We start from the raw sequence: 18,490 nt of genomic DNA on the forward strand, positions 1-18,490 counted from the left end.
ATAGATTATAATACAATAGCGCGCTCGCCGATCGTCGTATACCAGCTACTACAACTACGATATAGTGTGGAAAAAATCGAAATTGATTTTTTTGTTTTCAAAAAACACGCTCAACCAAATCAAAGAAATTAATATACAATATACATATATTTATACATTATGTAATAACACATGCGGGTACACGATAAGTGGACAACAGACTGCGTTAGGATTTAAAAAAAAACAATTACTGATCATATGCAGATTACTATTTTTTTATGACGTATGATAATTATTATAAAACAAGTAATTTGTATGCGTTGCTCAAATATGTCCGTGAGGTGAATCTCGCAGACTATATAGGAACCGTTTAAGAAAATAATAATATGTTAGGCAAATAATACCTGTTGCCCGCGAGCTGCATCGTGAAGAATTCGATTATAGGTACTTGGTACCTACTTAATCTACTATATTTTCTCCATCGACACATTCGATCAACTTACTATAGGTACCAATCTATCTGCCACCGGGACACAATCATTGTTTCTGTAGGTGTATTATTATTATTAGTCCTCTGATCGGTGTTAAGTCGGTAAAGTATTATATTATTATCATTCAACTTCTGAAGTACTATAACCGTCCGCGAGCGATTCGTTTAAAGCGTTTTCTGCAATCATAAAATATGAATATAATATTATGATCATAATAACAACCACCTGTTGCCATGATCAACATTTTTTTGTTCAATACTTAGGCGCTTATTATTCCGTGTCGTTTTGTACAAGAGACACATGCCAAGTGTTAATAATATAATGATAATTTTTTTTTTTAATGGTCACTAAAAATATATACTAGATAAAATCTATAGACACACACATTATATTATTAAAATAATGAAATAATATTTCAATAAAACAACTTGTTGTCCGCAATTTGTACCTAATAAATATTATTTTTGCTACGACTGCAACATCAACAATACCTACCTAATAAATAATTAAAATATTAAGAAAAATATTAACAGTAGGTAGTGGCTAGCAATGATATACCTACCATATAATTTATTCATATTAGGCATAATATCATTGATGTCGTTATTATTTTTATTTTATTATACGCACATATTATTTTCTATACATTTTTATTAATAATAATATTATCATTGTTCTTTTAGATCTATGTTTGCCTCGTCGTTGTGATAACTCTAATACCCATGTTGGTAAAATACTCTAAGTCGGTTTTCCATTCAAACTTTTCTTACCATTTCACAATAATATAGTATGATTATTGATTATAACCAGCCGATGAATCACGTCACGGTACGTTTTTCGTCATTTAAATAACATATATACCCTACCTAAGTACTATCATGTTTTAGCCTATAAGGCTATAACTTTACGTGACCGTACGAAATATATTGTATGTTAATACTCTTAGAACGATCCGACCACATTCGTGGTACCTAATAATAAAAATAATAAAAAAGTATATTTATTGATAATAAATCTACAGATCATTATAATTATTACAACTTGATATACGTTATATAAATGTAAATTTTAATACATTTTAATATGACGCTATTATTTGCCGTAAAACACAAGAAAAATCAATAATTTTAAATTTTAATCATTCATAACTTCGTAAGTCACTGTAATATGTTAATAACAATAGGTAATTATTAATACCTAATAGCGTAAAATTTTATCGGTATCATAACACTATTTATAATGTTGTGTTTTAAATATTAAGTCTTATTTTTATTACAATATTATTATATAATAAAAATATATCTAATTTAAATTTTGTTCTACTTTGTACAATTATAAATATGATTTTTTTTATGTGTCATAATAATGCAAATAATAATATTATACACTCTACATATATACGAGTAATAGTAATATATAAATATTGTTCTTCGCAATGTAGTTTACAATTTTTTTTCAACAATTATAATTATTTTATTTAAATTTGAATACAATAAATTTAGTTGACTACAAATAAGTGTCTATGTATTATTATTTTTTTTTTTGATACCTATACTTACTAGGTATGTATATCCTCTAACCTGGAGCAAATACCCACTAAAATAGATATAATATAACCTATAAACTATAATAGGTGACAATTGTGGGATTGTGGCAATCTCAATAAATTGATTTTGTACCGAAGCGGTTACTACAAATTAATTTTGAGAAATGTAATTTCATCAATATAACGATCGGGCTGATGAAAGTACCAATATAATATATTTGTGACTGAAAAGTTTTTCGAATCCTGAAAAATAGCAATTGAATTTCTAAGTATAAATGCTTATATTGTTTGTTTTTTTTTATCGACTTTTTTTACTATAGATAACTTTCTTGTAATTGTTACACATTGTTTGCTCCCTGTCCCTGTATGTTCAAAATGTTAATAAATGCTCTAATAATTAAGCAGTCCTAACGAATATAATATAATTATTTGAAAATTAAAATGCATAGGTACCTACTATCTAGTATATTATTAATGATGAATAATACAATTTTAAACAGATTTAATAATGTCATAATATTGAAACATTTTTTATATCATTCTTAGAATTTTGGGTATATTAGCATACATATGTTGTTTTAGAATCTTGAAGATCTTAGGAATCCTAACTCTAATTAATGTTATATAATTACCTATATTGTAATATATATTATATTCATAATAATTGTTTATAATTTTCCAGTGTGTTAACTGCATTATCGCACGAATACAATTTCATTTTGCTTTAGAAATTAATGAATTGAAAAATTATATCAAAATTTGTAACGACACATTTGTAGGGAAAACTAATACCTTACAAGGGAATGTACTACACTATGAAATACAGTCAATTAGGTATAAAAATGGATAAGTACCATTGACTGTTGAAGTAAACATCTAAATATTGTTACCAATTACACAATTTTTTTTTGTTTTGTAATCCACAATCACAATGTCGCCAAAAACAAAGAATACAACTGATCAGGCTGAGAAAACCTACAGTTATAATTCATAAAAACGTTTAATATACATATACATGAAACGACACCAAATAATAACCAATATTAGTTGGGGTTATTGGTTTCCTGCCATTTTACTATTTACTGTTATCTATTGATACAGATTTTAGTTAAAAATAAATAAATTTAAATCCATAATCATTATAGAGTATAATGGTACCAATTTTCTATAAATATTATTAATATTATTATTTTATATTTAAAATGTTTAACCATGTGTTTATGTCATAATTTGTATAAAAAATTCTCTATATTAATAAAATAATAGTATACATTATAATTAATATCCAAAACACTTATAACTACTATTTAAATTGTAATAAATTAGTTGACATTAAACTTTCATTTTCAACTTTCTAATTTATGAAAAATAAAACTGTTGACTTAACTATAAGGAATTATACAATTACACTTTCTCCGTATCATTTATTCCCAACTTCAAATATTATACATAGGTGGAGCCTCAATCACTGGATGTCGGTTCACAGAAATACACCACATTTACCCTATCCATTCATTTTTTGACTTTCTGTCATGCTATGCAGCCTTATTCCGCCTGAGAATCATATTCACTGTCCTGTCAGACATCAGCCAACTCTTCAATCCGTTATCTTTTCGACGTATCATCTTGGAGGGAGTTCTTCCTCTAGGCCCAGAATGATATTCAAAACATCCTGGATTCCAAGTTGCCATCTCACGCCTACCATCCACCCAGTATGGAAAATTTTGCAAGACATGTTCCACTTTGCCTTCCGGCTCCACACAGTGATGTATCTTTTATTACCTAAAATGTTTGTAACGGTATTAAAAACACTTTTAGATCCATAGATAATCGTACATTTTCTAATAAATATAATAATTTAAACCATTAGTAATAAACAAAGTATTCATTGATATCTAACTATTAAGCACTTTTTAATAAGAGTTTGCATTTCTTTCTGATCTCCTAAAAAACAAAGAGACAGTCATGTATTCATATGAAATATATTTAATGAAAATTAAATTAAATTAACCTTAATTACCGGTGTAAATATTTTGTTGAGTATTCTTCTTCTTCAGATTACCTTCGGGTGACTTATACCCAATTTTATGAAAAATGTGTTCATTTAATGTACAGGCCACTGAATAAAAAAAAAGATTAATGCACCATTAGGTAACTATTGATTCATTAAATATTAGTTGCTATTTTAACAATGAAATCTGACATTATTACACATCAGGTGTTGATGTTTTTTAATTATCCATACATCTTAATATGTGTAATATAAAATTAATGCACCAGTTTTAAAAATTATATTTTTATTATCTATCTAAATTTAATAGAATTATAATTGCAATGGAAAAAAATATCTTCCAATCTATCTGAATCTTCAAGATTAATTTTAAAAATGACTAATTGCTTTTAGAAGCTATTTCCGTCTTATTAAGAATATACCAGTTGCATTGTTTAAGAGGATATTATAAAGCATATTTTGTTTTCATTTACTGACACATAATATACTATTCAGCAGTCCAACTTAGCTTAAATACTAGAGTAAATTAACCTATTTAAAAAACTAAAATGTAAGGATGGTATTTTTTAACGATATAATATATTTTAATTTTTAATGAATTATGAGAAATTTTAAACACAAGTATCAACATAATATATACATTTAAAACAAATAATATGCACTTAAATATGTTCAAAAAAAAGTTAAGATATAAAATATGGCATCTAAATTGTAATAACCATGCAAAAAAAAAAAAAAAAAAATAAAGAAATTTAATTTAAATTTATTTACTTACAAAAACTTGAAACCTAACCACTGAAGTTTACTTCCTACACATGTTAACATTGCAGAGTTACTGGACAGATAGTAAATTACCTAACACATAATAATTTATAAAAATTATATACCATAAGTAGACATTAGGAAAGTAATAAATATCAAAACTGTCCACATTTATACTAATACAATATGATCTTAATTTTTCCAATATACTCAAATATGTATTTATATGCAATGATAAAAAAATATGCAAAATACAATTTTAAATATTAAACCTTCTTTTGTTATAAGCCTTATTTACACTCTTTAGTCTTACTGGTCTTTCCAGACAAGCATGATGAAAAAGACTTAACCTAGTCCTCAATCCTGCTAATAAACAGCTTAAAAAATCAAAATATTTTTTCAATCAATTCACACTAACATAAAAGCTATCTTAGCTAGCCAATAAAATTAGATCTGCTGAACATAGAATTTAATATGTAATACGTTAATAAGAAAGAAAAACATGTATAATGTTCTCATAATTATAATATTATTATTTAAAAACAAACCTAGTATAATTATATTATTCATAATAATTACTTATTTATTTTCTTAGGCGTATATTAATTAATGTCTAAAACACCATGCAAACATTTCAGCAAATTTTACTTCCTTTTAGTTTGGTGGGCTGAATAGACTAGTAAACAGCTGAATCATCTTCTTTTGCAGCAATGTCATAGTCAAAAACCTGCAAAAACCAAACGGAAACCTATAAATATAATTTACTATATTTGTAGCTTATTAATATATTACTGAATTTTTGAATATTACTACACTGATTAGCTGCTTCATTTAATCCTTTTTTAAACTTTAGATTCATACACTGAAAGGAACACAACTTCAAGTTTTTTTTTCTATATTTATAAAAAAAAAACACATGTTGAAATTATTAATTTTATTTTGAATAATTAAAAATAAATTTACCTTTTTCATTTTTCATTTTTATAAAAAGGATATAAAATCAAATATCAATGAATCGGTATTCAACTGTTGCTTGGATGTCAGGTAAGAAATTTTTTTCATTTTCAACATGTACAGCATTATGTTATATAAAACAGAATAAATCTGGTTACTTATTGAAAATGACTACACCATTCAATTGATTTTCGGTTTTCTTAATTTTCAACACCCACACTCACAAACTGGATATTATCAAACTTAACTATCTGTAAAAATAAAAAATAAAATTATTGGGCTGCCTTAATATTAGCACCTATATGATATTTAATATTTTTTTTTACCTAGGTCTAAGCAATTAAAATGATAATAGTCAATGTTCCATGTCACTTTCACACATCCATACAAGGGTAAACCTTTCGAATATCGGTCAAAAACCAATCAATAAAAATAAATATTTAAGAAGATAATAGGATATCTAGAATAACCGAAAATTGTTACTAGGGCGAAAAGGCATATTTTCCCATATCACACAATTAAAATTTGCTAGCTTTACACAATAGTAATATACAAACCTAAACATTTTATTTATGATGTTCGATTTATGTAGATATATGTGATTTCCTGTGCTTAAGACGATAGAAGTATCAGAATATCAATATTATAACATTTAGTTTTATTTTAATATTAAAAATACCTACTTGAAGAGAAATTTTTGTTACATTCATAGATGTTACATAGGTGTGGAGCATCAATTTATTTTGATACATATTTTTAATATTTCAAAACAACTTATCATTTTAGAAAAGTTTAGTTTTCAGTACATACAAACACACCACATATTATATTATACAACAAAAATTAATAAATAAGAAAATATTAGGTAAATTATTGTGTGAAGCGAGTAACATAATATACACTTACGAAAGGCAATTGCCGCGAGCATAGCCGTCACACGTATTTTTTCAATTTTTCATATTGTTATAACTCATTAAATAACGGGACTTGAAACAATAAATCAGTACCATAATGCTCATTGTTAATAATTCTTTCATATTAAAAATATCTACTCACCTTTTTATTGTTCAATTTGTACAATGTACATCATTAAACGCGGATATAATTATACAATCACATATTCACATTCAATGCTATAGACCAGGGATGGCCAACCCAAATGATCTTGCGGGTCACTTTGTAAGTACATAACAATCCTGCGGGCCACATATAGTGAGATATTTGTTTCTCAACTCGTTCACTAAGCTTTTTTTTTATTTTAAAAATACAATTTGCTATAAGCTAGTGTCTACTCGTATATATTTTTATCAGATTAGATTAGAATTATTAGTGTTTATATAATTTTATTTTGTAAATACATATTTGTTAAATGTCGCGGGCCGCGGGTTGGCCATCCCTGATATATACCAAGGTGTATTTATGATAAATACACCTTGCTAGCAGCTGCAGCAAGCTATAGACATTCGTGTTCGTAACATCGATATAAAGAATAAATAAAATTCTTATAATTTCTTATAATTCTTTATATCAATGGTTCGTAATAAGCAACTGATAACAAAACATTCGGAATAAGACCGTGTTCGGAATAATCACTTCTCGTGGTTAACAGTGCTATAACCGTTTCGCAGCGTTACGGATACCGTCCGCTACCGACCCGACGTCGTATCGCTCATAGATAATAATCTATGGTATCGCTTGGCTAGGAGCTGCAATGCTGATATCACCATGTATCACGGACATCTACCGCGGTTCTTCCACGACGACGATAACGCGGCATTCTGATAACGGAAACGTCGAGTCGCCGCTCACACACGAAAGCACGGTCAATAGTGAATAGATCGATTAGTCTCAGCGGTGCAGGCAGTGGTGAGTAGGAAGGAAACGAACGGAAACGCTGCTGTCCGTCTTAATTTGACGCTCCCAACGTCACGTTTCCATTCCCACGGTTGTCTGAACGCCGTAACACCATCACGTCCAGTGAAACAACAACGTTTCCGGTTCACCAGTAGGGGCGCTACCCTAAGTGCGACCTACCCTCGAACGTTTTCCGTGCCGCCCGCCCCGTAAACACCGAACTCCCCGTCGACAAGTATCCAGCAACAGTCGTCGCCATGATCGGTGGTCTGTTCATGTACAACCACAAGGGTGAGGTGCTGATATCGCGAGTGTACCGCGACGACATCGGCCGCAACGCCGTGGACGCATTCCGCGTGAACGTCATACACGCACGCCAGCAAGTCCGATCGCCGGTCACCAACATTGCGCGCACGTCGTTCTTCCACATCCGCCGGGCCAACATCTGGCTGGCCGCCGTCACCAAACAGAATGTCAATGGTGCCATGGTGTTCGAGTTCCTCATACGGTTCACGCAAGTCATGCAGTCGTACTTCGGTAAGATCAACGAGGAGAACATCAAGAACAACTTTGTGCTCATCTACGAGCTTCTTGACGAGATACTCGACTTTGGTTACCCGCAGAACTGCGACACTGGCGTGCTCAAGACGTTCATCACTCAGACGGGCGTCAAGTCGCAGAGCAAGGAAGAGCAGATGCAGATAACGTCCCAGGTCACTGGCCAGATCGGATGGCGACGCGAGGGCATAAAGTACCGTCGTAACGAACTGTTCCTTGACGTACTCGAGTATGTCAACCTGCTCATGTCGCCCCAAGGACAGGTATTGTCCGCGCATGTGGCCGGTCGCATACTCATGAAGTCCTACCTGAGCGGCATGCCCGAATGCAAGTTTGGTATCAATGATAAGATTGTAATGGAGTCCAAAGGCACCAAGATCCTTGATGACACGGGCTCTAGGACGGCCTCTGGTAAGCCAGTTGTTGTCATTGATGACTGTCAATTTCATCAATGTGTAAAACTTTCAAAATTTGAAACCGAGCATTCCATAAGTTTCATCCCGCCTGACGGTGAATTTGAGTTGATGCGTTACCGTACTACAAAAGATATATCATTGCCGTTCAGGGTTATACCGTTAGTGAGAGAAGTGGGACGTACTCGTATGGAAGTGAAAGCAGTATTAAAATCTAATTTCAAACCCTCCTTGTTAGGTCAGAAAATAGAAGTCAAAATTCCCACACCATTGAATACTGCTGGAGTTCAATTGTTATGTCTAAAAGGCAAAGCCAAGTACAAGGCTTCAGATAACGCAATTGTGTGGAAAATTAAGAGGATGGCAGGCATGAAAGAAACACAGCTCTCAGCTGAAATTGATCTTTTAGAGACTGACACTAAGAAAAAATGGACAAGACCACCAATTTCTATGAATTTTGAGGTACCATTTGCTCCTTCTGGATTCAAAGTCAGATATTTAAAAGTTTTTGAGCCCAAGTTGAATTATTCTGATCATGATGTTGTCAAATGGGTTCGTTATATTGGGCGAAGTGGATTGTATGAAACTAGGTGTTAATCAGACAAAACTATTTTATTTGTTTTAATCGTTTCTCAATATTCTGGTCCAAAATTATCTACATACTGATTATCTATGTCAAATGTAATATTGTTTCATATTATTGTGATTTTAATTTATAATCCATCAGTATGTGTGGTATGATTAAATATATTTATTGTTATTTAGGCTAGTCGTTTTATGTTCATTTTATATACATAATAAATAATATTTCCATTTTAATCAGCGGGGGCTCGTCTAAATGTGCACTACTTACCCAAACTCAAGAAAAATTGAAAACATAAATCATTATAATATAACTAAGTACCTACCTGAAGTGTTATTAAGATTATTTTTCAAAATATAATAATATAAATTCAGAATATTAAGAAAACAATATAATTTTTGGATTGGGTTTTTTTCGAAAGCCAAACAGTCTGGCAGTTGTCCGTGACTGAACAGTATCGATGTGTATTATAGTGATACAGTAGTGCACACAATCGCTGTGCACATAACCAAATAACTTGTTTCAGTAAATTATTTTTTATGTCGGCATTGAGAATATAATATATTTTTACTCTCATTTGTTTATTATATTCCGATTATCAGCTGATAATGTTACTTGATCATTATCAGAAATTCAAAACAACAATCGCGTTAAACAAATTAAAAGATACCTAATTGGTAAATAACTAAAATTTGTAAACAATTATTTACTACAATTTTTAATATAATATAATATGTATATGTATATATAAAATTAGTTAAATTTATTTTGGTTGTGCACTATTTCATTAAAAACCCACGAGCCGCCACTGATTTTAATATAATTAAATTTATGAAAATATTGGCCAATATAAATTTTAATATTTCTATTATACCTACATAGTTAATTTATTATTTTATATATATATTTTTTTTTTACCTGATTTGATCTGCGTATTATTTTTCTAGGTATTTCTAAATTTAAACATATATTACCTTAGATAAATAATGATGGAATGTGTAAGTTCATTACTATAATGTAATAATAATGATTCTATTTAGTGCTTTATCATAATATTATATTAAACTATAACAGAAACATTGTGTTATTATTTATATACTTATTCAACTACTATTGTTAAACAGTTAATGTGTTAAAGAAGTTTAATTTGTTTGTATTACTGTTGTCAAAAAGTTACAAAACAATTTAAGTAAACAGGAAACATTATTTTGTTGTCCCTTCGCAATATTAAATGTAATTAGTTCCATACAAAATGAAATAAATTGGTTTAATAGGACTATAGTATTGCTTATATTATATTCATATTATATTATAGTGTATGAAATATGAAATTTAAACTTTATAGAATTGAATTAATTTTTTATGTACCCAGATGAAGATAGTCATTTTATAAATATACTGATTAATCATAATAACTATTTACCATATTATATGTAACATATTAATTTTTATAAATTGATTTCATTAAATATGGAAAATATGACTTTCAAAAATTACATTTGAGTATTTTATAAATAAAAATTATGAATTTAGTTTGTCAATTAAATTTGATAATATCAGAAAATGTCTTATTGTACAGTCAAACTTTACAGGTAAACAATTTGTCATTTTTATATTTAATAATATTTTAATATATTAAAAAAACCCAACCTTTTTTTCATTGTAGGAGAAGACGAAGAAAACGAAATCGAACATACGTTTCAGTAATATAATGTTGATAGTGTTATTGTTGTCAAAAAATAACTAATTACAAAAAATTTTCTAAATTTAAATGAATAAATCAAATTTTTTAATTTTATTTAAAAAAATATTTAGTTGAATATTTTAGCGCATATTTCGGTTATTTTAAGTGCATATGTGCATGCATATTTCCTACAATTTGTGTGCAATAAGTCCCGGTAATATATTTATACCTTCCGATTTTAATATCTTTTATTGTTTTTATGATTAGATTAAAAATTTCAATATTGTCATGTCTTTCTTATAATAGGGAAAAAATTATATGGGGTCATACTCTCATACTTGAGAGAAAACATTTTAGAAATTTCTCTCATATAATAATTACAAAATGTGATATATCTTTGGAAATTGAATTTAAAATGTTTTTACTGAAATATATATATTATATTATTTTTCTTTTATTGATTCTAATCCTGACAATTATGGCCATTAGCTAAATATATTTTTATGTCAGTTAGTATAATAAATATACAAAAACTTACTAAAGGTTTACTAAATGTCTATTGTCTGCAACTATTTGTTTTACTATTTCGTATAAAAACAACAAAACATACATACATTATACATATTTAGAAAATGTAGATGATATTAGTTTATACTAAAATTTTGTAAAAATTTTTAAATTATTTATTTGCCTATTTATTTTCATAGTTGATATTATATTCCAATAAATTACAAAATAACTATTTAACTATTGATATTACAAAACTCATTTTAAAATAACCGCTTTAATATGTCATTAAAACTTGAGAAAATTGTCATATACAACTCAAAAAACATATCAGTTAAATAATTACTCGTATTTATGGTGAAAACTAACTGACGCTAAAATACGTACCTGTTGTACTTACGACAGAATATTCTAAAATATTATACTAAGATACATAAATACAATCCATGAGTTTTAATACCGTTTGATGAGCCAATATGTCAGGCTAATTATGTGAATAAAATAATATGAAATACAAATTAATCATTATTAGACATTATATACGCAAATATTAACAAAAAATCTAAAATACTTCAACATTTCATAAAATAACTATATGAAATATTATTTCTGGTTAATATAATTTAAATAATAGTGTTAAGGATCAAAAAAAATTTTCTAATTACACAAATACCTTGACTATTAATATCAACATGGACTTTCAAAATTCATTCAATTACCTACTTTTCAGAAGCACATGAGTTAAAACGTAATCTAAGTTAAAACAATTGCCTATATAAAACTCCTTTATTTTATTGATGGTCTCCACTTGTCCCCAACATAATAATAATATCATTCTTCCAGCAAACCAGGATTGGACAAGCTAATTTAGTCAGAATACTCAACCTCAGGCCCGGATTGAACCGGCGAGCTACCTACCGAGAAAATCTCGGTGGGCCGCGTAAAAATTCATATTATCTATCTTATATTTTGCGTTTTTTTTTAATACTATAACTGAAGTATACTAAGTAACTTAATGTAATGTACCTATTGAATAGGTAATTTGTAAATGTGCTTTTTTTTTTAGAGAAACAATTATTATTTAAAGCACACTGCACACATACTAAAAGAGTAATCATAAAAAATGTTTTTCGAATGGGCCGATACTTTTTTGAGGGCCGGTATAAATTTAAAATCTCGGTGGGCCGAAAAGTCTCTATCCAGCGCTGCTCAACCTTGTCTCTGTTTTTTCTTTGTTTGTTTACTATTAAGTATTAGTCAACTGTTAATGTAATGTATGTATAATGATATAAATGTAATATTGCGTCCAATGGCCACAGCTGCCGCGGACTATTTCTTTAAAAAAAAAAATATCTTATACATAGTACCTATTATTGCTTCCTATAAAATAAATGTATAACAAGAAGTTGAAAACCACTGAACCAATTTACTTATTATCAATTCCAAATAACCGTATTTAACCTTTATAACTTATAGTTTATCGTTAAATAAAACTGCATGGATATAGTTTTTACAATTACACAATATCAACTATCAACCTACACATGATAGTTCACATCGATTCAAGTTTTTAGTACCTACGTTGACATGTTGCATTTATATATAAACGAATCATATTGTCAATCGAGTATTAACAATAAATGTATTTTTTTTAACGAATTTCGCTAACAGTTGAAAATGCTCAAAACAATTTATTAAATCGGAAATATAAAAAAAAGGTAAGGAAAAACAGGGATTTTAATTCAAAACCATTTTTTTGACGTAACTCAAAAAATAACAGTCAAAGATACTTTATATTTTTACCAATTTATTGTATATTTTATCATTCAATATTTTTAGTTTGTTTTCTACAAAATATCAATAAAATGTTATAAAATTATTTTTTATTTTAATCCTTTATAACTATAATATTAATAATGAAAACCCCATATAAATGATACACTTAAAAGAGTAAAATTATTTTTCATTGAATTTCGAAACAACTTCAAAATAATTAATAAATTAACACTATACTATTCAAATGTTGGCGTAGAACGCCGAAGAGAGTATCTGTACAATATATCGTTGGGCCAGTTGATTATACTTAGTCTGCTAAGCGAAGAAATTGCTCTAAATGATCATCAGAAAGTGTAGCTAGGTATTCAGCTTTTATAACTTTCATAAGGATATATATTATATATTTCACAGAATTAGGTTATTGAAATATGTGTATCTATTAAATGTATAATAATATACATTTTAACAATGGAGGATCGATTTTGGGACTGGCCCATTTTCCTCCGAAAATTAAATACCTCCACTGTTCATTTTCTCCTACTAAGATAGAATTCCATTTTTCTTCAATATTTTTTTGAACTAATATTATGTCAATTAACCTCCAAATTTTATAATATTTAGCCAGTATTTTAGCCAAACACCAGTATTATGTATGTATCGTATTATATATTATATAAGTGAGAGTATAACCGCAGTTGATAATATCGTAATATCGTAACTTTTATTAATTCTAATTCTAATACATTGAATATTGATACATATTTTATTTTGTTCATAATTTTTAATAATTCAAAGAAAATATTTATTTATTTTTGAAAATTACTTAAAAATATATTAGTTATTATCTTCTAATTTCTTAAACGATGGAAATTAACAGTAGAGGAAAATGTTATTATTGGAGGAAATTAAAACTCTTAAAACATCTTAGGGACGACCCATTGATCGCAATCCTGCACCATTTTGCTGCCTCTACAATGTTAAGTTCGTTATGATGGCATTATAAAGTATAAACTATAAACTATAGATTGTACCTATATATTTTATTTTATTTTAATTTCAATCCATAATAATATTATTTAAATTTAATAGGCAATGGCGGTAACCATGTCATGCTTTATAATGAACGAATCTCTTTAGATTATATTGTATTTTTTTTAGTTTTCTAAACCCGAACAAACAAGTGCAGCAGCTGTGGTCTGTTGTGATTAGTGTGTGTATAATATTATAATGTAAAAGGCGTATCACAGATAAAATTAAGTTTTACTTAATCTGTGGGCGTATCGTCAACCGTCAGAGTTTAAAATAATAAATTGATAAAAAAAAAAAAAACATCCGTACATTTTGTGTCAAAACAACATCTGTTTATACTCCACAATAATTAACAGTTATATAATGCCTATTTGTTTAACAATAAATAATACATTTTATCTTATATTTTGTTGTAGGACGAGGATGACTGTTCTATAATAATCATTAATCAGTGTTACTACACTATATTATTATAGTTACAGGCTATAACGCGGCATTGATGATATAGTAATAATACTATATAATAATATAATGTGCACATAATATATTAATATTATTATTGAAAGTACACATTCGTACGAAATGTGTTTCTTGTGATCATTATTCATTTCCCGTTATATAATAATGTTATTTTTTTATCATTACAAGATAAATAATAATAAGTAATCATTTATCAGTTATTATTACCTATTTAGGTATATATATTTTTTTCGCAGATTTTTTTTCATTCAATTTATCTATAATAATGCTTAATAAATATTACGATGTCCTAAACACTCCTAACCAACCATAAATCCAAGAAAATGTGTTTCAAATCTACCTATTTGTAATTTGTACCTACCATTCGTATACCTATTTAAAACGGGCATATCATATTATGAAAAATAAAAACCACACATTTATGGTGAATTCAGGGGTTAAAGTGGGGGGGGGACGCAGGAGGACTCAGTCCCCTTACCTCTGACGGCGGTTAAAAAGCGTCCCCTTTAACAAATTAGGATTTTATACATTAGACATTATACATGAAATTATATATGGAACGCTTAAAACTTTTTGGAAACATTAGTCCCCTCTGGAATTTTTTCCCACTTTAACCTCTGATGGTGATGGTCTGCTATTCAAAATCATTTATCGATAACTCTTCTCGAAAAATCTAAATTATACCTACGCGTCTGTTCAACACATAAGTAGGTACATATAAATTATAAGCGATACACAATTTATATACGTTATAATTATGTTTATGTATAGTGTTAGTGTATCTACATTTGTATATCTAATAAATATTATAAATAATAGCAAAAAGCCGGTGCCTGGCATATACGTGATTGAACGTATTATATGAGTGTAGTCGCGTGTGTAATATATAACGAACAGAGATAAATTCGTGTTCATCATTATTACATATAATAACTTTGACCTCTTACTTGAGTTCATCAAAACCTTGCTTATTAAAAAAAAAAAATAATAATAAAAGTTATAAGCAATACATAGCTTAAGCACTCTTAGTTTTTTTTCATTGCAATTTCGCCTATGGTTAGAAGAATGCTAGCATTCATTTTTTAAAACCGATTAGAATCGAGAACACGTTCGTGCTGTAGGTACGCACTATTTATGAACGCTACACTTGTTTAGAAAATAAAACCAAGGAACCTATAATTGCCAGGTTACCAGAAATCGTTGGACTTTGGATGTATTTTAATTTAAAATTAATATCTTTTAACCATATAGGACATAGGTAGTAGCTTCAGCGTAGGTAAATAAGTTATAAGAAATAACATTAGAAATAAATGTTAGAACCGCTTTATAAACAAAAACCTGGAAAACTATTTTTTTTTGTTTTTGATCACACCTATAATACCTAACCTATATTTAAAATATTATTAGGCATTATTTTTTTTAATACGTAACATCATTTGTAGTTTATTAGTGCTCATAAGTCATAATATATTTATACATAGATTACCTAGGTACCTATATTTGCAGGTACATATCATATTAATTTTTAAATAGATAATAATTTTAAACTTAAGTTAAATAATTATAATTTATTATATAATAATAAATAAGTTCTTTTTAAATAATATTATTACTTTAGAATGTTGATGATTTTTACATTAAAATTTAAATTCCTATACAATGCTAACCAATCTTCACATTTGTTCAATGCTTGAAATATGCTTAATTGATTCAAAACAATGAACATAAACATTTGATTTGTAGTTTTTTCATATTTTCGAATATTTGCATATTAAAAGTAGTATTTATTCATTAATCATTATATTATGTATTCTTTCTTAAATTTTAGATTTTAAAGTAAATTACAAAATTTTTAAAAATACTTGTATGGTTACTAGGTTACTATCTAAAGATTTGTTTTTATTTTCTGTGTAGAGGTAATAGATTTGAATATATTTACAAAAAAACGTTTATTAAATATTTAATTTACATATTGTATCGTACAAAATCGAAGATTTAAAAAAAAAATAATAGATACATTTTATAATTTCACACAGTAGTAATTTAAAATAATTTTAATCAATTGTTTATCGTGATTTTGTTTTTAGATCATTGAAGCCTTTGTTTTTAGTCATTTTTTTGTCTTTTTTTAGGTCATCAGTAAGACGGTTAGTACTTAGATGTAATTTTTAAGTATTACACGACTATACGATGATGTGTGTTAAGAAATATATTTTAATTATTAAACTCAATTAAAACTATAACCGCACCTTTAACATTAAAGAGTGCTAATATAAGTCATGCAGCTGATTAATTTCTGAACGTTTATTAGATTACCAATAGCATTAGGTATAGGCAACAGCATAGATGATTTTAATAACCAAAGGTAACAAATTTAGGTTATTTTGAATATTTGATTCAAAAACAGATCCCCATGTAAACTGTTACGGAATAAAAACTTCATGTAAGATTATGATATTATTTATGGGCTTATGGCAAACAAAACATATACAAATATAGTAGTTAAAATTATATTGAGTAGGTATTGTAAAAATGTAATATTAATCTTTAAATCTGTATAAATTTGAGTTTGTAAAAAATTTGAATTGTTACATGTAAAGAAACTATACACTTATACCTACATGGTCAATAATGTATAAGTTGTGGTGGAATCAAGATTCAGGTTTGAGAGTAAAATTGAAGAAAAATTGAAAATATTGTAATATTTGAAGAATCATTATAATAATTGTTATTTTATAATTTATATAATATGGTAAAATGTACTATGGTAGTAATACTTTTTATTCAGAATTTATTGTATTAGACCTATAAGACCTTAGCTCAAAAACAAAAAAAAAAACAAACAAACAAACATTAATTATAACTACTTATTGATAATCTAATTAAATAATCATAATACGTATAACCCTTACCAATAATAAAATATAAGTTTTAATCATTGTAGATAAGTTAACAGATTTTAGAATAAATGTATTAATTATTAATTACATATTTATGAACTATAACTTATAATAGATTTCTACAAACTATATTCCCATCAGGATTCATTCTAATCTGTCATTAGAACAGGGCTTATCATCAAACATTTTTATTATTCCTGCCTTCTGGTATCTAATATTATTACAAAAACGTAGTTACTAGTTCATCGATCTATTTGTTATCTAAATGTTAGTTGCCACTTAAAATATGTTTCTAAAAAGTGAGTCAACTTTTTGTGTATGTCAATATTATTAGTATTATTAATAAATAAATAAATAAGTTATTTACTTTATATGATGATAATTATTTTATTTTATCTGATCATATTACATTTGTATACTAAATATAGAAATCAACAATTTAACTCAAATATTAATTACCTATTTACATACACAGTGTAATAATGTATATATAAATTTAAATAACTGTCATCTATAAAAAAGAACATTGACATTTTAATAAAGAAAATAACTATTTACTATTATTCAATGTTGTACTAAGATTTGAGTTGTTATTTAATAACACATTTTAAAACAAATTAATAATTAGATACTAATTAGGTACAAGAAAGTGACCTAAAAAACTTTGCTTTCTAAATATTATTTTATTTTTTGTAATGCTAATGTTTATTATTTTGACTTCCTTTAAATATTAATAAAATAATTTTTTTTTTAAACCAAAATATACAGATTTCTCAATAAAAAAAATTACATTTATTTTAAACATATAATAATTATGATAGTCTCACATTGATGTGTATAAAATGCGTGTTTAATATTCATAGTTTTGAAGCATTTTAACATATTTCATCTTATATTGAATAGTTAAAAATTTTATAATTATTTGATCACCCAAAGTGGAAAATGTTACAACTAAAACAGAAA

General features: G+C 27.3%; 1 protein-coding gene and 1 long non-coding RNA gene across 3 annotated transcripts; one reads left to right on the top strand and one right to left on the bottom strand.

The window, feature by feature from the left end:
* Nucleotides 1-3,245: 3,245 nt before the first annotated feature.
* Nucleotides 3,246-7,354, bottom strand: LOC149054457 (uncharacterized). 2 transcript variants are annotated; one of them, XR_016192252.1, is made up of 8 exons: nt 6,800-7,354; nt 6,650-6,729; nt 5,753-5,994; nt 5,582-5,682; nt 5,369-5,516; nt 4,037-4,135; nt 3,917-3,960; nt 3,246-3,798 (listed from the first exon to the last, which is right to left on the bottom strand). It is a non-coding gene; the product is annotated as an uncharacterized LOC149054457 (long non-coding RNA). The 2 variants fall into 2 exon arrangements; XR_016192251.1 differs by lacking the exon at nt 3,917-3,960 and having other exon boundaries at nt 6,800-7,290.
* Nucleotides 7,355-7,527: 173 nt separating this feature from the next.
* LOC107163190 (AP-2 complex subunit mu) lies at nt 7,528-10,647 on the top strand. Its single transcript, XM_015510472.2, has one exon. It carries the CDS (start codon nt 7,855-7,857, stop codon nt 9,163-9,165), a length of 1,311 nt encoding a protein of 436 aa, XP_015365958.1. The 5' UTR covers nt 7,528-7,854; the 3' UTR covers nt 9,166-10,647.
* The last annotated feature ends 7,843 nt before the right edge of the window (nt 10,648-18,490 follow it).

The sequence above is a fragment of the Diuraphis noxia genome, unplaced genomic scaffold, assembly GCF_037042655.1.
Source record: "Diuraphis noxia isolate RWA-SAM2 unplaced genomic scaffold, SU_Dnox_SAM2 contig0006, whole genome shotgun sequence".
Taxonomy (NCBI): domain Eukaryota; kingdom Metazoa; phylum Arthropoda; class Insecta; order Hemiptera; family Aphididae; genus Diuraphis; species Diuraphis noxia.

Excerpts from the sequence above, each read along its gene's own strand:
- LOC107163190 (XM_015510472.2), top strand. The coding sequence starts at position 7,855 with ATGATCGGTGGTCTGTTCATGTACAACCACAAGGGTGAGGTGCTGATA.